The sequence below is a fragment of the Cetorhinus maximus genome, chromosome 13 (genome assembly GCF_964194155.1).
Source record: "Cetorhinus maximus chromosome 13, sCetMax3.hap1.1, whole genome shotgun sequence".
Classification (NCBI taxonomy): Eukaryota; Metazoa; Chordata; class Chondrichthyes; order Lamniformes; family Cetorhinidae; genus Cetorhinus; species Cetorhinus maximus.
The window spans coordinates 115,402,287-115,419,526 of record NC_135891.1 but is presented as its reverse complement, the minus strand read 5'-3'; the positions used below and the strand labels follow the sequence as shown (position 1 = coordinate 115,419,526).

General features: G+C 44.5%; 1 protein-coding gene across 1 annotated transcript in view; it reads right to left on the bottom strand.

Annotated features, from left to right (window-relative positions):
* The window catches only part of arhgef18b (rho/rac guanine nucleotide exchange factor (GEF) 18b), a 184,411-nt gene that overhangs the window by 17,749 nt on the left and 149,422 nt on the right, over positions 1 to 17,240 (bottom strand). The window contains exons 13-18 of the mRNA XM_078556077.1: positions 7,795 to 7,939; positions 5,371 to 5,486; positions 4,569 to 4,709; positions 2,879 to 3,132; positions 309 to 434; positions 49 to 166 (exon numbers count right to left, since the gene is read on the bottom strand). Coding sequence (XP_078412203.1) covers positions 49 to 166; positions 309 to 434; positions 2,879 to 3,132; positions 4,569 to 4,709; positions 5,371 to 5,486; positions 7,795 to 7,939 — 900 coding nt within the window. The remainder of the gene's footprint in view (positions 1 to 48; positions 167 to 308; positions 435 to 2,878; positions 3,133 to 4,568; positions 4,710 to 5,370; positions 5,487 to 7,794; positions 7,940 to 17,240) is intronic.

The following is a 17,240-nucleotide window of genomic DNA, read 5'->3' as shown; positions in this document are numbered from 1 at the left end:
AAACAATGCAATCTCGTCGAATAAATGCTTTGACACACTGTAGCATACCTTCAGTATTCTGAATAATCCTCTCCACCAGGACAGGATATTTAGTTATACGTTGGGTGACCAGTAAAATGCATTCCTGCACTCCAAGGCGTCTCACCACAGAGTAATTATTTAATTTCTGGAAAAGAAGAAATGTGACACCGTGAGATTTGCCTTTTTTTTTTAAAAAAAAGGTTACGCTTTTCCTGGATGGGGAATTGGATTGTGCGATGGGTTAGACACTCCTTGCTGCTACTTGTGTTTCCCCGCAGAATACGCACCTTGATTAGGTTCTGGAACTTCTTGTTCTGCTGGTACATTTCTTTGTAATAATTTACTGCCTCGTTGTGCTGACCACAGAAATCCCCATACTGCATCTTCAGTTCCTCTCCATATTCACCTGAAAACTGAGGCAAAATACGTTTGTCAATACCCCAAAAAATTACTTCACAAGATTACACTGTTAACAGCTCTGCTGAAACCTGTTCCTTTTTTTTAACAAATATTGATTTTTGGCAACAAATGACAGTGTTGGATAGTTGGACATTTTTTTTTCCAGGGACTCAGCATAGAATAGATACGGAGTAAAGCTCCCTCTACACTGTCCTCATCAAACACTCCCAGGACAGGTACAGCACGGGGTTAGATACGGAGTAAAGCTCCCTCTACACTGTCCCCATCAAACACTCCCAGGACAGGTACAGCACGGGGTTAGATACGGAGTAAAACTCCCTCTACACTGTCCCCATCAAACACTCCCAGGACAGGTACAGCACGAGGTTAGATACAGAGTAAAGCTCCCTCTACACTGTCCTCATCAAACACTCCCAGGACAGGTACAGCACGGATTAGACATAGTAAAGCTCTCTCTACACTGTCCCCATCAAACATTCCCTGGGTCGGTACAGCAAGTTGTGCTCCTCCTAAAAGACAGTGTGGGACATCCCTATTTCATGCATCAGTCACTGTGGGGCCTTTCCCGAGTGAGAATGAAGATTCAGTGCAACATTAAAGGCTAGTTTCGTGCTCCAAATCCACCTCTGCAAAGAATTAGAAAGAGACTGCCCAAAACTTGTTCCATGCAAGATCTGATACCTTGAAAAAAAATCATTAAACTAACAAGAGGCATGAAACCAAAATGCTAAGAGCTATGATACAGAATTTGTTTTCACAATTTGATCAGCTAAAGGCCCTTTCATGGATCTACTCCCAGGTGTCTAGCGTGTTTTTGTACAAATGGCAGCTTTCACAGATTAATAGCTACCAAATGTGAACACACAACTCAGTATACACCAGATCTCAGTGCAACACCAGGAGGGGCAACACCAGGAGGGTCTGCGACCAACCCACGAGTGGCACACACACGTCTATCTATTGACAGGGTTGAGCTCATTTATTGTTGCCCCAGATCTCCCACGGTCAGTTAGCCTGCCAACATTCACTATCCGGGACATTCCCCAGTGCTGTTTTTTGCTTTACTGTAAATGTCACGTGGCAGGAGATTCTTAAGGTTTGGCTCCTGCCACAATGTTCAGCAATAATAATAGGTCAATTATCTCTACTTGTCAGTATAGAGCTGAACTGAGCCAGACTGATACTCAGCTGTGAGATTAGCAACTGTGCTGCACATAACATTCCTGTAGAACTCCAAAGAGGCTAGCAGCTGCCCAACTAACTTTAAAATACTTTATGACTCAATAAAATGTTATTGTTGTATTAACAGCATTTAACAGTGACAAGGCACTAATTTGCTCTCTTTGAACTCTCTTCACCCACCCCATTTTTCTCCTCTCCTGAAGGCACTGCTTCACACTAGGGTACAGTTGCATGAAGACCAAGAGTTCCCTAGTCCTTTCCTCCAGTAGCTCATTACTATGGTCTGACAGTGATTACCAGCAGGTTACTGAACTATAGGGGGGGGGTTGTGTTATCAGGATCTGACTGACCTGGAGCCTGTGGAAGTTGGGGGAAATGGATAGTGATCAGGAGCATGAAGTCTTGCTAATTTTTTCTCTCCTTAACTCAGGGATGTTGAATTGCATTAAACAATGCCTTTTACAGCCTCAGGGCATCCCAAAGCACTTTACACCTGATCAAGTGTGGTTGCAGTTATAATGGTGAGACCAAATGCAGCACCCACATCATGAGGTCAGCAGACTAAACGCATTCATTAAGTTTTAATATACCGAATGCACCTTGGAAGACACATAGGCAGCAGCTGCCCAACATCATGTAGCAAAAGAAGGTTTCAGCCTCCATTAATTTCTGGTGGTAGGAGTAGTAAATAGCAAAAAGTGGCAAAAAAACAGCTTCCTTTGGAAGTGTCAACAAAAATGTTTATTGAAGTCAGAGTAGTACAAAACAGACATCAATAACTTGGTCCACTTCACTCTGTGGCAAGAGTGAGGAGAGAGGTAATGGCAAGGCACTACATTTATATTATAAAAGACAAGAACACCACTGTAAACTGCTCTAGTTCAGTTCCTCTTTATAACGATAAAAGCATTGTGGTAAAAATTGCCTACATTAAAATCATTTCCAGTTCCCACTATCTCTGTATGTAGAAACTGGAGCCTGCAAAAGATTAAGGTCCTTTAATTATTGTATCAAAATATCAGCCCTCTAACGCCTCATCTAAGCTTCATGCTCGAGTTGGGACAGTGACTGTTGGCAGGGTATTCAACCATAGGAGTCATCTCTGTGGGGTCTGCAGGTGAGGAATTCCTGGGAGAAAATGACAGGTGCGGATTCAGAATCAGCCAGTATACTGAGGCCAACTGTAATGATTCTTTCAGCTCTCTCAGCTAACTCAGTGCAGACTGAACAAACATGGCACACCTTTGCTCCCTACCTGTTGTGAGAGGATATCACCAATTCGCTGGATGAGATAATTCTGTTCACTCCCTTCCTCGAAGGAATCTTTCCGCCGCTCCTTCAGCCGCAAGAAGAAGGCTCTGTGAATTTCCAGAAGCTGGTGTAAGCAGGGAAAGATTCTGTTGACTATGTGCCTGTCACTATACTGAAGCTCCTCCGTTATTCCCCGATTGTACACGTGCAGCATGATTTTCAGAGTTCGAAGGTGATGCATCTCTGTCTGCATTAGCTCTGAAGAAGAAAGTTTTTAAAAACAAAAAGGTCCAAGTTAGGAGGTAGGTAAGTAATTTAGCATAAGACCTTATGAACAATTGTGGAGCCAGCTGTGCAATTTATTTCTGCTGCAGTCAATCTCCAAGTTCTCCACTCGCTGGCGCCTCCATTTTATTCAGCCATGGATTTTAAAGTGTCGACGTCCTTCCCCCCCTCTCTCTGCCCATCTCACCTTCACCGTCAAGAACTCCAAACAGCACCAGGAGAGCAAAGTTGAGAGTCCGCAAGAGAATCTCTAGCGAGTGAAGTGGAAGACTGTGTGTGTTCAATCTGTAGGAGGAACTCTTACTGTAAACTGTGCAGATGTTATGCTGTCGGGTGAAAATTTTAGGGGCTGTGAGAGATCCCATGCATCAGTTCAATATCACAGTTCCAACTTCAATGGTGGCTCATTAAAGCACACTGAAGCCACTGTGGAACTGCACCACGCACACTTGTGAATTCTGGCCAGTTGCTGATCTATGCTGAATTAACTAATCTCAGCGAAGGAAGTGGGGGAGCAGAAGCAGCGGGAAGAGGGGCAACAAAGATGTTAAAATTGGCCTCTGTGCCTTTGAACTGGGGCGAGGGGGCGCATGGGGAGAAGAAACCTCAGCCAGGGTTTCCACTCCTGAAGCCAGTCTAGTGACTCCTGCTGGAAAAGACACGGGGACAGACATTGAGTGAGAAGCAAATGAGTGAGGGCCAAACACGACTATAACCTTGGCTATCAAATTAGCCGATAACATCATTCAAGGTGACACATGAACGCTGGCCAGGTATCTGAAGGTGGGGTGCTTGATATTTGTGGAACTCTATTGCAACAAGAGTCAATGCCTTCATGAGAGCGGGGGAGAAAATAGAAGCAAAGCCACAAACATCAACTGAAAATCTCTCCCGATTACAGAGGCTTATATGAAAGCTCGCACCAAGCTAGAGATGGAAATCACACCGAGCCTCAACTGTAGTCCAGAACAATAAACTATTAGGTGCATGCATGTGAAATCCAGATAAAATGCACCAGTTGGGAGAGGTTTTACGTTGGAAGCAAGAGATAGTTAAACTTAACTCACTGTTAAAATAGTGGTCTCACATCAAGTGTGATACCTCAATTCACCGAGTCACTGTGACCCACAGAAACGAGGCATGCTGGCCTCCCTCAGTGGATTCTGAGCACACTCAAATTCACTGAGTAACAATAAAAGCAAAATACTGCAGATGCTGGCGATCTGAAATAAAAACAAAGTGTTGGAAAAACTCAGCAGGTCTGGCAGCATCTGAGAGTGAGAAACAGAATTAACGTCGAATCCAATATGCCTCTTCTTCAGAACCCCTTCTTCACTGAATAACAAGACTGACTGATGTACAGGGATCGCAGACTAGCAAAGCGGTGATTAATGGGGCATTTTTCTTACCATAAATCACATCCTGCCTTTTGGTTACTTCTTTGCTCTGTTTCTTTGCATATGCCTGGTCCACTGCAAGACTCCATGATTCAGCTTCAAAGTCCTGGCCGTCTGCCTCCAACTCTGCCTTCAGAGAAGCATAAATGGTGTCTGAACCAGGACAGAGGGGGGAAAAAATAGATTAGCCATGACATCACTTTCCCTCTGTCTCAGAATAATTTTACAGAGAACATATTGCTTCCTGGTCTCACCTGGTGTTCTGTAATCAGTCATGAGCGAGAGTGTGAGTGAGAGAGAGAGACGGAGAGAGAGAGAGAGACGGGGAGAGAGAGAGAGAGACGGGGAGAGAGACGGGGAGAGAGAGAGAGAGAGAGAGAGAGAGAGAGAGAGAGAGAGAGAGAGAGAAGGGGAGCGAGCATGAAAGAAAGAGAGAGAGGCGGAGCGCGAGAGAGAAGCTCCCATCATCCAGCTGTGGGGACTGGGATGGGGGTCCCCGGCCTCCCCGCATCACACTGGAGTCAACAATCAGCAGATCCTTCAGTTGCCCTTACTCAAGCCTCACTTTGCCCCATTTTCCAGCTCCTGCCCTTTACCTTTCTGAGCATTGTTTTACATGATTTATGTAATCAAGGCTTTTTTTTAAAGAAGTTCTCTCTCCAAAATGAAATCTCACCCAATGGAAGAGCAGCTCAAAAGGAGCTATAGCTTTCTCCTACCTTTGTGCACTCCATGGTTGGGAGCAGCCTTATAGAATGGTCACTACTGTATCAAACCCCCCTTCATCAGCACTGTGGTCAACGTGTCTCCTTACCCTCTGCCACAAGGGACTCGGCAGATGACGAAGCCAGATTCGGAGTTTCCTCGGCACAAGACTTGCTTTTTGGGATTCCATTCTCCACCTCCTGCTCCATCTCCCCTGAAGTTATTCTAGATCATAAAATACAAGTATGTACACACATTAAAATTCAGATAATGGTTTGGGTGCTACATTAGTCCACAGTCCAAATTTCATCTGATAAAATGCTACATCAAAAGGTTATTGCAGGAAATAAAAGCTCATGGTGTAGGAGATAACATACTAGCATAGGGAGAGGATTGGCTGGTTGGCAGAAAACAGAGTATGCATAAATGAGTCTTTGTCTGTTTGGCAGGATGTGATAAGTGGAGCCTTGCAGGGGCCCTCAACTTTTCACAATTTACATAAATGACTTAGGTGAGGGAAGCAAAGGCATGGTAGCTAAATTTGCAGATGGCATAAAGATGGTTAGGAAAGTATGTAGTGAAGAAAACAAAGGGAAGAATTTCCCCCCTGTCCCGGGGGGTGGGGTTCAGGAGCAGGCGTGTGTGGGCGCCCCTCTAGTCGGCGCCCCGCCATTTTACGTGGGCGGGCCAATTAAGGCCCACCCAGCATGACGTCCACCAGGACAGTGTCACATGAGGGGACATGTCAGGGAAATTTTATTTTTCTATATTTCACATTTTTGAATTTGGCGCCGATCTCCCCGAGGCAGCACTTAGCCTCAGGGAGATGAGTTGGCACATGTCCATCACTTTTAATTAAACTTTTGTTAAATTTTTAAAAGCCTACATGAAACCTCATCCCGCCCGTGGATGAGGCTTCATGCTTTTTCTGAAGCCCGCCAGGGCTCCTGGCCTGCCCGCCAACCTTAAGGTTGGAAGGGCAGTTCCTTTAACTACTTCAATTAGTTTTTAAATGGCCTCAATTGGCCGTTGACAGGTCAGCGGGCGCACAGCTGATTCGACTGCGCCCTCGCCGACCTGAAAATTGAAATGATGCGGGGTGACGTCGGGAGTTCCGCCTGACATCATCCCACGTCATTTTACGCGTCGGCGAGCGGGTCCCGCCGCCCGCTCACCAAACTCAATATCCTGCCCAAGGAGTTTGCAGGTGGATATAGATGAGTAGGTGGGCAAAAATCTGGCAGATGGAACATAATGTGGGAAAATGTGAAGTTGTTCACTTTGGCAGGAAGGATAAAAGAGCAGGGTGTTACTTAAACGGAGAGCGAATGCAGAATTCAGAGGTGCAGGGGGATCAAGGTGTCCTCGTGCATGAGTCACGAAAAGTTAGTACGTAGTTACAGCATGTAATTAAGGCAGCTAACGGAATGCTATCCTTTATTACAAGGGGAGTTGAACACAAAAGTAAGGATGTTATGCTTCAGTTAAACAGGGCATTGGTGAGACCGCATCTCGAATACTATGGCACTTTTGATCTCCTTATTTAAGGAAAGATGTAAATATGTTGGAGGCAGTTCAGAGGGGGTTTACTAGATTGATACCTGGAATGAGTGGGTTGTCTTATGAGGGTAGGTTGGACAGGCTGAGCTTGTTTCCACTGGAATTTAGAAGAGTGAGGGGAAGTATGTAAGACCCTGAACGGTCTTGACAAAGTGAATGTGGGCAAGTCCAAGACTAGGGGACGCTGTTTTAAAATTAGGACAGAGATGAGGAGAAATTTTTTTCTGAGAATTGAGACACTTTGGAACTCTGCCCAAGAAGGTAGTGGAAACAGGGTCACTGAATATTTTTAAGGCAGAAATAGATGGATTCTTGTTAAGCAACACAAACAGATCAGTCACGATCTTATGGAATGGCAGAGCAAGCTCAAGGGGCTGAATAGCCTATTTCTGCTCCTATTTCGTTCACTCGTATGTTTGTATTCACCTCTGGAACCAAATCAGGCCGAATGGTCTCCTGACTCTGCTGGCTAAAAGACCCCGAGTGAAATTTGTTAGGTAGTGTCAATTCAGTGCTTCTTTTTTCAATCAGAAAGGAGTATTTTGGATGCAGATTGCACTGTTACACCACTTTTTGCTGTCGCTGATTAAATTCACTTATCTGCCAAGACTAAATAGATCAGGTTAGATTCTAGCCTGTAAGTTATCCGTTATTCTATGTTTCACCCATCCAAACCTCTCGATTAAATTCCGGCCTGCAATTCACTCTCAGGATCCAATGTCCTCAGCGAGGTGGATTTAAGGACTTAGTTGGTGTCACTGTGTGGTCTCTGGTTTTGAGGTCAAGCTGATGCAGAACAGATGACGTGATAATGAAATGTGGTGCAGAGGCAGTATGAAATGTTGCTCAATAATTTAACTGTATGAGGTTACAGTTTCTGAATCTACAGGAACATCTTAATAAATCAGATACCTGAGGCTTCACCAGTTTATCAACGTGAGCATTTTCTAGCAGTGTATTAAGTTGTGCTAACCCGTGACTAGCGATGCCGTTAGTGCTTGTTGAAGACGGTTGGGAAGGTCGCCTTGGTGGAATGGTCATGCCGATACTCTGCACAGCGCCAGGCGTGCCATCCGTGACCAGCAGTATGCACCGAGGCTGCTCCTTCACTGAAGATACTGAAAGAGAATGTAAGGAGTCAGAAAACAAGTCTAACCCTGCCCCCCTCTGCCTCATCAACTTTTCCCCCTTCCCACCCCTTCAACCTTGCCCCTTTAAACAATCCTTTCTCCAACCTCACTGCACTGATTTCCCTGCCCCCCCCTCGGCCCCACCAAGCCCTGCCCCTGCTCCACCTCCACTTCGTACACAGATTAGAGAAGGCTCTGTTCTGCAGATCAGCTTTTTAGTATTGGACATTCCTTCATGAATGGGGACAGGTGAAAATTAAGAACTGGTCATGTTGCATTGTCTCAGTTAGAAATTAATTACTCCCAGGTTTTTACAGGGCATAGAAAGGCTCATTTCCACAACAACTTATTAGATCGCTCAAAGGCAGAAGTGCTCAAACTGCTTCATCCATAAAGATAAGCAAATCTAGACTGCCTCTCCAACGCAGTGGTGAGGGAGTATTTTTTTTTGGATGGAGTGTTGGACATGTTGCACTTTAGATAACACATTAAAATGAAGTTCCTCCTGCCTGTTTCTGTGGCTTTGATGGACATTAAAGGTCTCAGGGTTTTATTCAAAGAGGAGCAGAGTCTGGGATTCAGTCGATTCCTCCAACATGATCAAGCTTCGTTGTGAAACCATTGGTGATGGAACAGCCCACTGATACTCAATATCCGGGCTTCAACATTAAAAGTGGCCATTTAGCTGGGGCGTTACAGGCAAAAGACATTCATGGAACTGAACCTCAACAGGAAACAGTGCCTTCAAAAGTGGGTGGTGAGGAGGGAGGAGAAACCCTCAGACCCAGTTTCAAACCCAGCCTTAGTATGGAAATGTGCTCTGTCTGTTGACTGCCAAGAATCTTCTTGGCTCAGGTCCTGGTGAGCACAGTTCCATGGTACAAAACTATACCTAAATTTGGCACAAGCCGACAATCTCACTCTGAGGAAACACGATGGATCTTGGGAAATGATGTGGTAGGGAGGTGCTATTCTACAACTGGAGCTGAGACACATTGGACAGAATGAAGAGAGTTTTATTCTACACCTAAAACCCCATGTCTCTATCCGACCTGTGAGTACTTAATGCTACTGAGTGTCTAAAACTGAAGTGTAAACATTATCACCTCAGTGGGCAAAAAAAAATCCTTCCTTACTGTTCCAACCCATTAATCACACAGGGCAGCACAACCTGAGGCTGCCTTGAGTCAAGCTGTAATGTGCTCCTTTAATCAGTACTGCCTGACAGCTGTGAGGCTGCAACCCCGTGTCCATTAATACTGCAGCCTCTATGACTACGTAGAGCAGAGTGACCTGGATTAGACAATCTGGTTTCTGAGGAGCGCGAGTGGTGCATGAAACAGTAAGCAGCCACATTTTGGCAATTTCAAAAACTCAAGCTTAAAACAGCCAGCGTTCTCAATTTAGCACAAAACACAGGATCGTTCAAAACTTTCCCTTCAAATTATCCCACCTCGCCAGTACATCTTCTATTTTGCAACAGTGCATCTCAAACTTGATAAAGTATCTGGGATATTTAGGCAGGAAAGGTGCAGTTAAGTTCAAACACTATAACTTAATAGTGGCTTGCCCATGGCATTGCCCAGAGAGTCAGGGTGAAGTGACCTCCCTCCAAGCCCATTAGTAACACTGTTGGTGCAGCTATCAGGATCTGCAGTTCTAGGAATTACTAAGTTCCATCTTGTGGTCAAGAAGTCGGCAGTGGGAATGATACCACCAATCAAGGAGTTGGTTTTTTTTTATTCTTTCATGGGATGTGGGCATGACTGGCAAGGCCAGCATTTGTTGCCCATCCCTAATTGACCTTGGCTTGCTGGGCCATTGCAGGGGGCATTTAAGAGCCAACCACATTGCTGTGGGTCTGGAGTCACATGTAGGCCGGACCAGGTAAGGATGGGCAGATCTTCCTCCCTAAAGGATATTAGTGAACCAGATGGGTTTTTACAACAATCAATGATCGTTGTTATGGTCACCATTATTGAGACTAGCTTTATAGTCTTGATTAAATGAATGTAAATTCTCACCAGCTGCATTGGTGGTATTTGAACGCATGCCCCTAGAGCACTGTTACAGTGAAGTTTAAAACCTGTAATCTCTTGCTCAAAACAGCTGTATAATGTGGAACATAGGATCACAAAAATCACGATCGTTACAGTGCAGGAGGAGCCTGGCCATTCAGCACTTCGTGTCTGCACCAGCTCTCCAAGTGAATAATTCAGCTAGTCCCACTCCCCCACCTTCTTCCCATAACCCTGCACATTCTTCCTTTTCAGATAACAGACTAATTCCATTTTGAATGCTTCAATTGAATCTGCCTTCCTTACACACTCAGGCAATGCATTCCAGACCCCAACCAATTGCTGCATGAAAAAGATTTTCCTCGTGTAGTTTTTGCTTCTTTTATTAATTTATTTTAAATCTGTGCCCTCTCAGCCCTTTCATGAGTGGGAACAGTTTCGCCCAACCGACTCTGTCCAGGCCCATCCTAATTTTGATTACCTCTGTCAAGTCTCCTCTCTACTCCAAAAGAAAGAGTCCCAACTTCTCCAATCTAACTTCATAACTGAAGTTCCTCATCCCTGGAACCATTCTCGTGCATCTTTTCTGCACTCTCTTTAATGCCTTCACACCTTCCCTAAAGTGTGGTGCCCAGAACTGGGCACAATACTCCAGCTGAGGTCCAACTGATGTCTTATACAAGTTTAACATAACCTCCTTGCTCTTATATTCTACGCCCCTATTAATAAAGCCTAGGATACTGTATGCTTTAATAACCATACTCTCAACCTGCCCTGTTATCCTCAATGACTTATGCACATCCACACCCAGGTCCCTCTGCTCTTGCACCCATTTCAGAGCTGTATCGTTTATTTTATATTGTCTCTCCACGTTCTTCCAACCAAAATGAATTACTTCACATTTCTCCACATTAATCTTCATCTGCCATTTGTCTATCAGAGTCCACCAACTTGTCTATGTCAAATTTACATTCTTTTAAGGCACAAAAAACCATTAAGAAAACTGATCCAACCATGGCTAACAAGAGAAGTTAAAGATTCTATTAGACCAAAGGAAGAGGTATATAAAGTTACCAAAAGAACGTACTAAGGCCTGGGGATTGGGAGCATTTCAAAATTCAAAAGGAGAACCAAGTAATTAATAAAGAAAGAGAAAATAGAATATGAAAGTAAGCTAGCGAGCAACATTAAAAAAGTCTGTAAAAGCTTCTATAAGTATGTAAAAAGGAAAAGGTTAGTAAAGACAAATGTAGGCCCATTACAGGCAGAGAATGGAGAATTTATATTGGGGATAAGGAAATGGAAGAGAAACTAAACAAATATTTTGCGTCTGTCTTAATGGAGGAAGATACAAAAACCTCGCTGAAATATTGGGGAGCCAAGGAACAATTAAGATTGAGGACCTGAAAAAAATTATTAGTAAAAAAGTATTGCTGGAGAAATTAATTGGACTGAAGTTTAATAAATCCCCTGGGCCTGATGATTTTCAACACACCAGGATGTAGGATGTGGCTGAAGAGATAATGGATGCATTGGTGATCATCTTTCAAACTTCTACAAATTCTGAGACAGTGCCTGTAAATTGGAAGACAGCAAATGTAACCCCACTATTTAAGAAAGAGAGGGGGGAGAAAACAGGGAACTAGAAACCTGCTAACCTGGTATCAGTAGTAGGGAAAATGCTAGAATTTGCCACAGAGGTAGTGTAGCGAAGGTTCACCAGGCTGGGATGGCAGGATTGTGGTATGAGGAGAGATTGGGTCAATTAGGCCTATATTCACTGGAGTTTAGAAGAATGAGAGGGGTTCTCATTGAAACGTATAAAATTCTGACAGAACTGGACAAACTGGGTGCAGGGATGATGTTTCCTCTGCCTGGGGGCATCTAGAACAAGGAGTCACAGTCTCAGGATATGGGGTAGGCCATTTAGGACTGAGATGAGGAGAAATTTCTTCACTCAGAGGGTGATGAACCTGTGGAATTCTCTACCACAGAAGGCTGTGGGGGACAAGTAACTGAATATATTTAAGAAAGAAATAAGCAGATTTCTAGGTGCCAAAGGCAGCAAGAGGGATGAGGAGAGAGGGGCGTATAGTGTTAAGGTAGAAGATCAGCCTCGAAAGGACAAATGACCTACCCCTGCTCCTATTTTCTATGCTTCTACGTTTCTAGAATCTATTTCAAAGGATGTGATTACTGGGCACTTAGAAAACAATGGTAGAATTGGGCAGAGTCAACATGGATTTATGAAAGGGAAATCATGTTTGACAAGCATGTTGGATTTTTTTTTTGAGAATGTTACTAGCAGGATAGATAATGGAGAACCAGTGGATGTGGTGTATTTGGATTTTCAGAAGGCTTTCAATAAGGTCACACACAGAGGTTTGTAAGCAAAATTAGAGCACATGGGAATGGGGGTAATATTCTGTTATAGATTGAGGATTGGTTAATGAACAAAAAACAGAATAGGGATAAAAGGACCATTCTCTGGTTGACAGGCTGTGACCAGTGGGGTACCACAAGGATCAGTGCTTAGGCCCCAGCTGTTCACAATTTGTGTCAATGATTTGATGTGGGGCCAAATGTAATATTTCCAAGTTTGCTGATGACACAAAATTTGTTGGGAATGTGAGTTGTGAGGAGGATACAAAGAGGCTTCAAGGGGATTTAGGCAAACTAAGTGGGAGGGCAAGAACATGGCAAATAGAATATAATATGGAAAAACGTTATTCACTTTAGTAGGAAAAACAGAAAGGCAGAGTATTTCTTAAATGGTGAGAGATTGGGAAGTGTTGATTTCCAAAGGGACCTGGGTGTTCTTGTTCATAAGTCACTGAAAACTAACATGTTGGTGCAGCAAGCAATTAGGAAGGCAAATGGTATGTTAACTGTGGAAGCTCAATCATTGAGCACATTCAAGACAGGAATCAATAGATTTCTGGATGTAATGACATCAAGGGATATGGGGGGGAAGATGGCATTGATGTAGACGTTCAGCCATGATCTAGTTAAATGCTGGGAGCAGGTTCGAGGGGCCAAATGGCACACTCCTGCTCCTAAGTTCCGACGTCCTTTTGAAGTTCTACACTATCCTCCTCACAGTTCACAATGCTTCCAAGTTTCGTGCCATCCGCAAATTTTGCAATTGTGCCCTGTGCACCAAGGTCTAGGTCATCAATATAGTTCAGGAAGAGCAAGGATCCCAACACTGACACCTGGGGAATTTCACCACTTAGCTTCCTCCAGCCCGAAAAACATTCATTAACCACTACATCTGTTTCCTGTCGCCCAGCTAATTTTGTATCCATGTTGCTATTGTCCCTTTTATTCCAAGAGCTGTAACCTTTCTGCCCTTGTCCTTCTAGGTGGTAGAGGTCACGGATTTGGAAGGTGCTGTCAAAGCAGCCTTGGCAAGTTGCTGCAACTCATCTTGTAGATGGTACATACTGCAGCCACTGTGCATCGATGGTGGAGGCAGTGAATATTTAAGGTGGTGGATGGGGTGCTCATTAATGGAGTTGCTTTATCCTGGATGGTGTCAAGCTTCTTGAGTGTTATTGGAGCTGCACTCATCTACTCAAGTGGATAGCATTCCATCACACTTGAGCCTTATAGTTGGTGGGCAGGCTTTGGGGAGTCAGGAGGCGAGTTACTCTCTGCAGAATTCCAAACTACCAAGCCACTCATGGTAAAGGACATTGAGGTCCCCCAACCAGAGTACATTCTGCCCTTTGCCACTCAGTGCTTCTTCCAATTCTTCAAATTGGCGCTCAACATGGAGAAGCACTGATTCATTAGCTCAGTTGGAGGGGGCCGGTGAGGGTAGGTGGTAACCAGAAGGAGGTTTCCTTTCTCATGTTTGACCTGATGCCATTAGACTTCATGGAGTGCAGAATCAATGGTGAGGGCTCCCAGAGCAACTCCCTCTTGACTGTGTACCACTGTGCCACCACCTCTGGTGGGTCTGTCCTGCCGATGTGGAAGGGTATACCCAAGGATAGAAACATAGAAAATAGGAGAAGTAGGTCATTTGGCCCTTTGAGCCTGCTCCACCATTCAATATGACCATAGCTGATCCTCTATCTCAATGCCATACCCCGCTCTCTCCCCATACCCCTTGACGTCTTTAAAGTCTAGAAATCTAGAACAAAGAAAAGTACAGGCCTCCAAGCCTGCGCCAAACATATTGCCTGTCAAACTAAAACATTTTTCACTTCTGGGGTCTGTATTCCCATCCTATTCATGTATTTGTCAAGCTGCCTCTTAAACACCACTATCGTACCTGCTTCCACCACCTCCTCTAATTTCCTTCTTAAATATATTCAGTGACCTGGCCTTCACAGCCTTCTTCACAGAACTTCACAGGTTCACCACCCTCTGAGTGAAGAAATTTCTCATCTCAGTCCAAATTGACCTACCCTGTATCCTGAGACTGTGACCCCTTGTTCTAGGCCCCTTGCTAGAGAAACATCATCCCTGCATCCAGTCTGTCAGCCCTGTCAGAATTTTATACTTTTCAATGAGATTCCCTCTCATTTTTCTAAACAAATGAATACAGGCCGAGTTGGCCCAATCTCTCCTCATACGACACTCCTGCCATCCCAGGAATCAGTCTGGTGAACCTTCGCTGTGCTCCCTCTATGGAATGTATATCCTTTCCTAGGTAAGGAGACCAAAACTACACACAATACTCCAGGTGTGGTCTCATCAAGGCCCTGTACAGCTGCAGTGAGACATCCTTGCTCCTGTACTCAAGTCCTTTTGCAATGATGGCTAACATGCCATTTGCCTTCTTAACTGCTTGCTGCGCCTGCATGCTTACTTTCAGTGATTGGTGTACAAGGACATCCAGGTCCCTTTGTACATCAATATTTCCCAATCTATCAGCATTTAAATAATACTCTTGCCATTCTGTTTCCCCTGGGACATTGGCTGTAAGGCATGATCCCATGAGTATGACTATATCAGGCTGTTGCTTGCCTAGTCTGTGGGACCACTCTCCAAATTTTGACACAAGCCCCCAGATGTTAGGAGGGAAGACTCTGCAGGTCAAGAGGACTGGGCTTGCCATTGTCGTTTTCATTGCCTAGCTCATGTGGGTGGTCCATCCAGTTTCATTCCCTTTAGACTTTGTTTGGGTTTGATACAACTGAGTGGCATGCTAGGCCATTTCAGAGGGCAATTAAGAGTCAACCCCGCTGATGTGGATCTGGAGTCACATGCAGGCCAGACCATGTAAGGATGGCAGATTTCCTTCCCTGAAGGGCATTAGTGAACCAGATGGGTTTTAATGACAATCAATAATAGTTGTCATCATCACCTTTACTGAGACTAGCTTTTAACTCAAGATTTATTAATTTAATTTAAATTCCACCTGCTGCAGTATGGTATTTGAACCTGTGGTCCCCAGAGCATTAGCTTGGGCTTCTGGATTACTAATCCAGTGACATTATTACTGCCCCACCGCCTCCCCAAATAATACCTCAGCTATTCCTGCTGCTTCCGTGTGTAAGTCCCCTTTTTGGTCCCTAATCATCCCTACTCCTCCTTTTGCCACCCTTTTACTATTTAAATGCCTATAGATAAGTCTTTGGGATTCTCTTTTCATACATGCTATGAGGCTCGTGAGGAGACAGGAGACTACTCCGGAGTGAGTTGGACACCAAATGAGTAGCGAATTAGGCTCACGTCATAAGTTCTGACAAGGCCTTCTCAGGTTTAACTATAGATTAAGAATTAAGATCTGACATAATTAAGTTCAGCTAGCTTGTTAAGTAGAGAACTGCCTGGACTGGCCATTATCTGTCAATCGCCTGAAAGCAGTTGGTTCAAATGGTGTTAATTACTGTAGCAGGGAGCTAAGCTAGCTAGTGACTTTGAGGGTCTACAAAAGAGACAGGCTTTTCAAACTGCACAGTCAGTAAGGAGCATGCAAGGAGACAGGCAACTACGCTGGAGTGAGATGGGGACCGAGTGAGTAGCAAATTAGGCTCATGTAGGAATTCAGTGCACGGGGGAAAGAGGTATGGTATACAAAGGAATTATTCTAAGTCAGGAACAGGAGCAGTTGAGCAGAAATGGACCTGGGTGTCAACCTCCCCTTCGGAGCTGAGTTTGGGGGAAAAAAAAATCGAACAGTGATATCACAGGAAAACCATAAGTTCATTGGTTAATAAGAAACTGCTGTCAGAGAGTGTTTTTAAATAGCAGAGGGGGGTGGGGGAAGCTTTAAATAGCTGAGGGGGGGTGGGGGAAGCTTTAAATAGCTGAGGGCGGGTGGGGGAAGCTTTAAATAGCTGAGGGGGGTGGGGGAAGCTTTAAATAGCTGAGGGGGGTGGGGGAAGCTTTAAATAGCTGAGGGGGGTGGGGGGAGCTTTAAATAGCTGAGGGGGGTGGGGGAAGCTTTAAATAGCTGAGGGGGGTGGGGGGAGCTTTAAATAGCTGAGGGGGGTGGGGGGAGCTTTAAATAGCTGAGGGGGGTGGGGGGAGCTTTAAATAGCAAAGGGGGGTGGGGGAAGCTTTAAATAGCTGAGGCGGGTGGGGGGAGCTTTAAACTAACTCGGCAGGGTGTGGGAACCAGGAGAGAATATTAGAGAGTAATACCAAAGCACACAAAATACTGGGAGAGACAAATAGTACTAGAATAGAGAATAGAACGTTATTAGGCACAGTCAGAGTAACGGAGAAAGTAATGAAGTCTAAAATCAGGGTTACATTGCATATTATGTGAATGCATGGAGTTTGGTAATAAGATTGGTGAGTTACAGGTGCAGATTGCCATGCAGAATTATGATGTTGGCAATAACAGAGACCTGGCTCAAGGAAGGGCAGGATTGGGTGTTACATATTCCTGGGTACAAGGTGTTCAGTAAATATAGGACAGGAAGAAAAGGAGGAGGGGTGACTGTATTGGTTAAGGAGAGCATTGCAGTGCTGGAGAAAGAGGACGTCCCAGAGGGTTCAAGGACAGAATCAATTTGGCTACAGCTAAGGAACAAAAAGGGTGCAATTACATCACTCAGTGCAGTCTATAGGCCACCAACTAGTGGGAAGGATGTAGGGGAACAAATCTGCAAGGAAATTACAGAGGGGTACAAACATTATAGAGTAATTATAATGGGGGACTTTAATTACCCAAATATAGACTGGGATAGTGGTAGTGTGAAGGGCAGAGAGGGGAAAGTGTTCCTAAAGTGTGTTCAGGAGAATTTTCTACAGCAGGTGTGCAGTCCAATAAGAAAGAAGGAAATGTTATACCTGGTTCTTGGAAA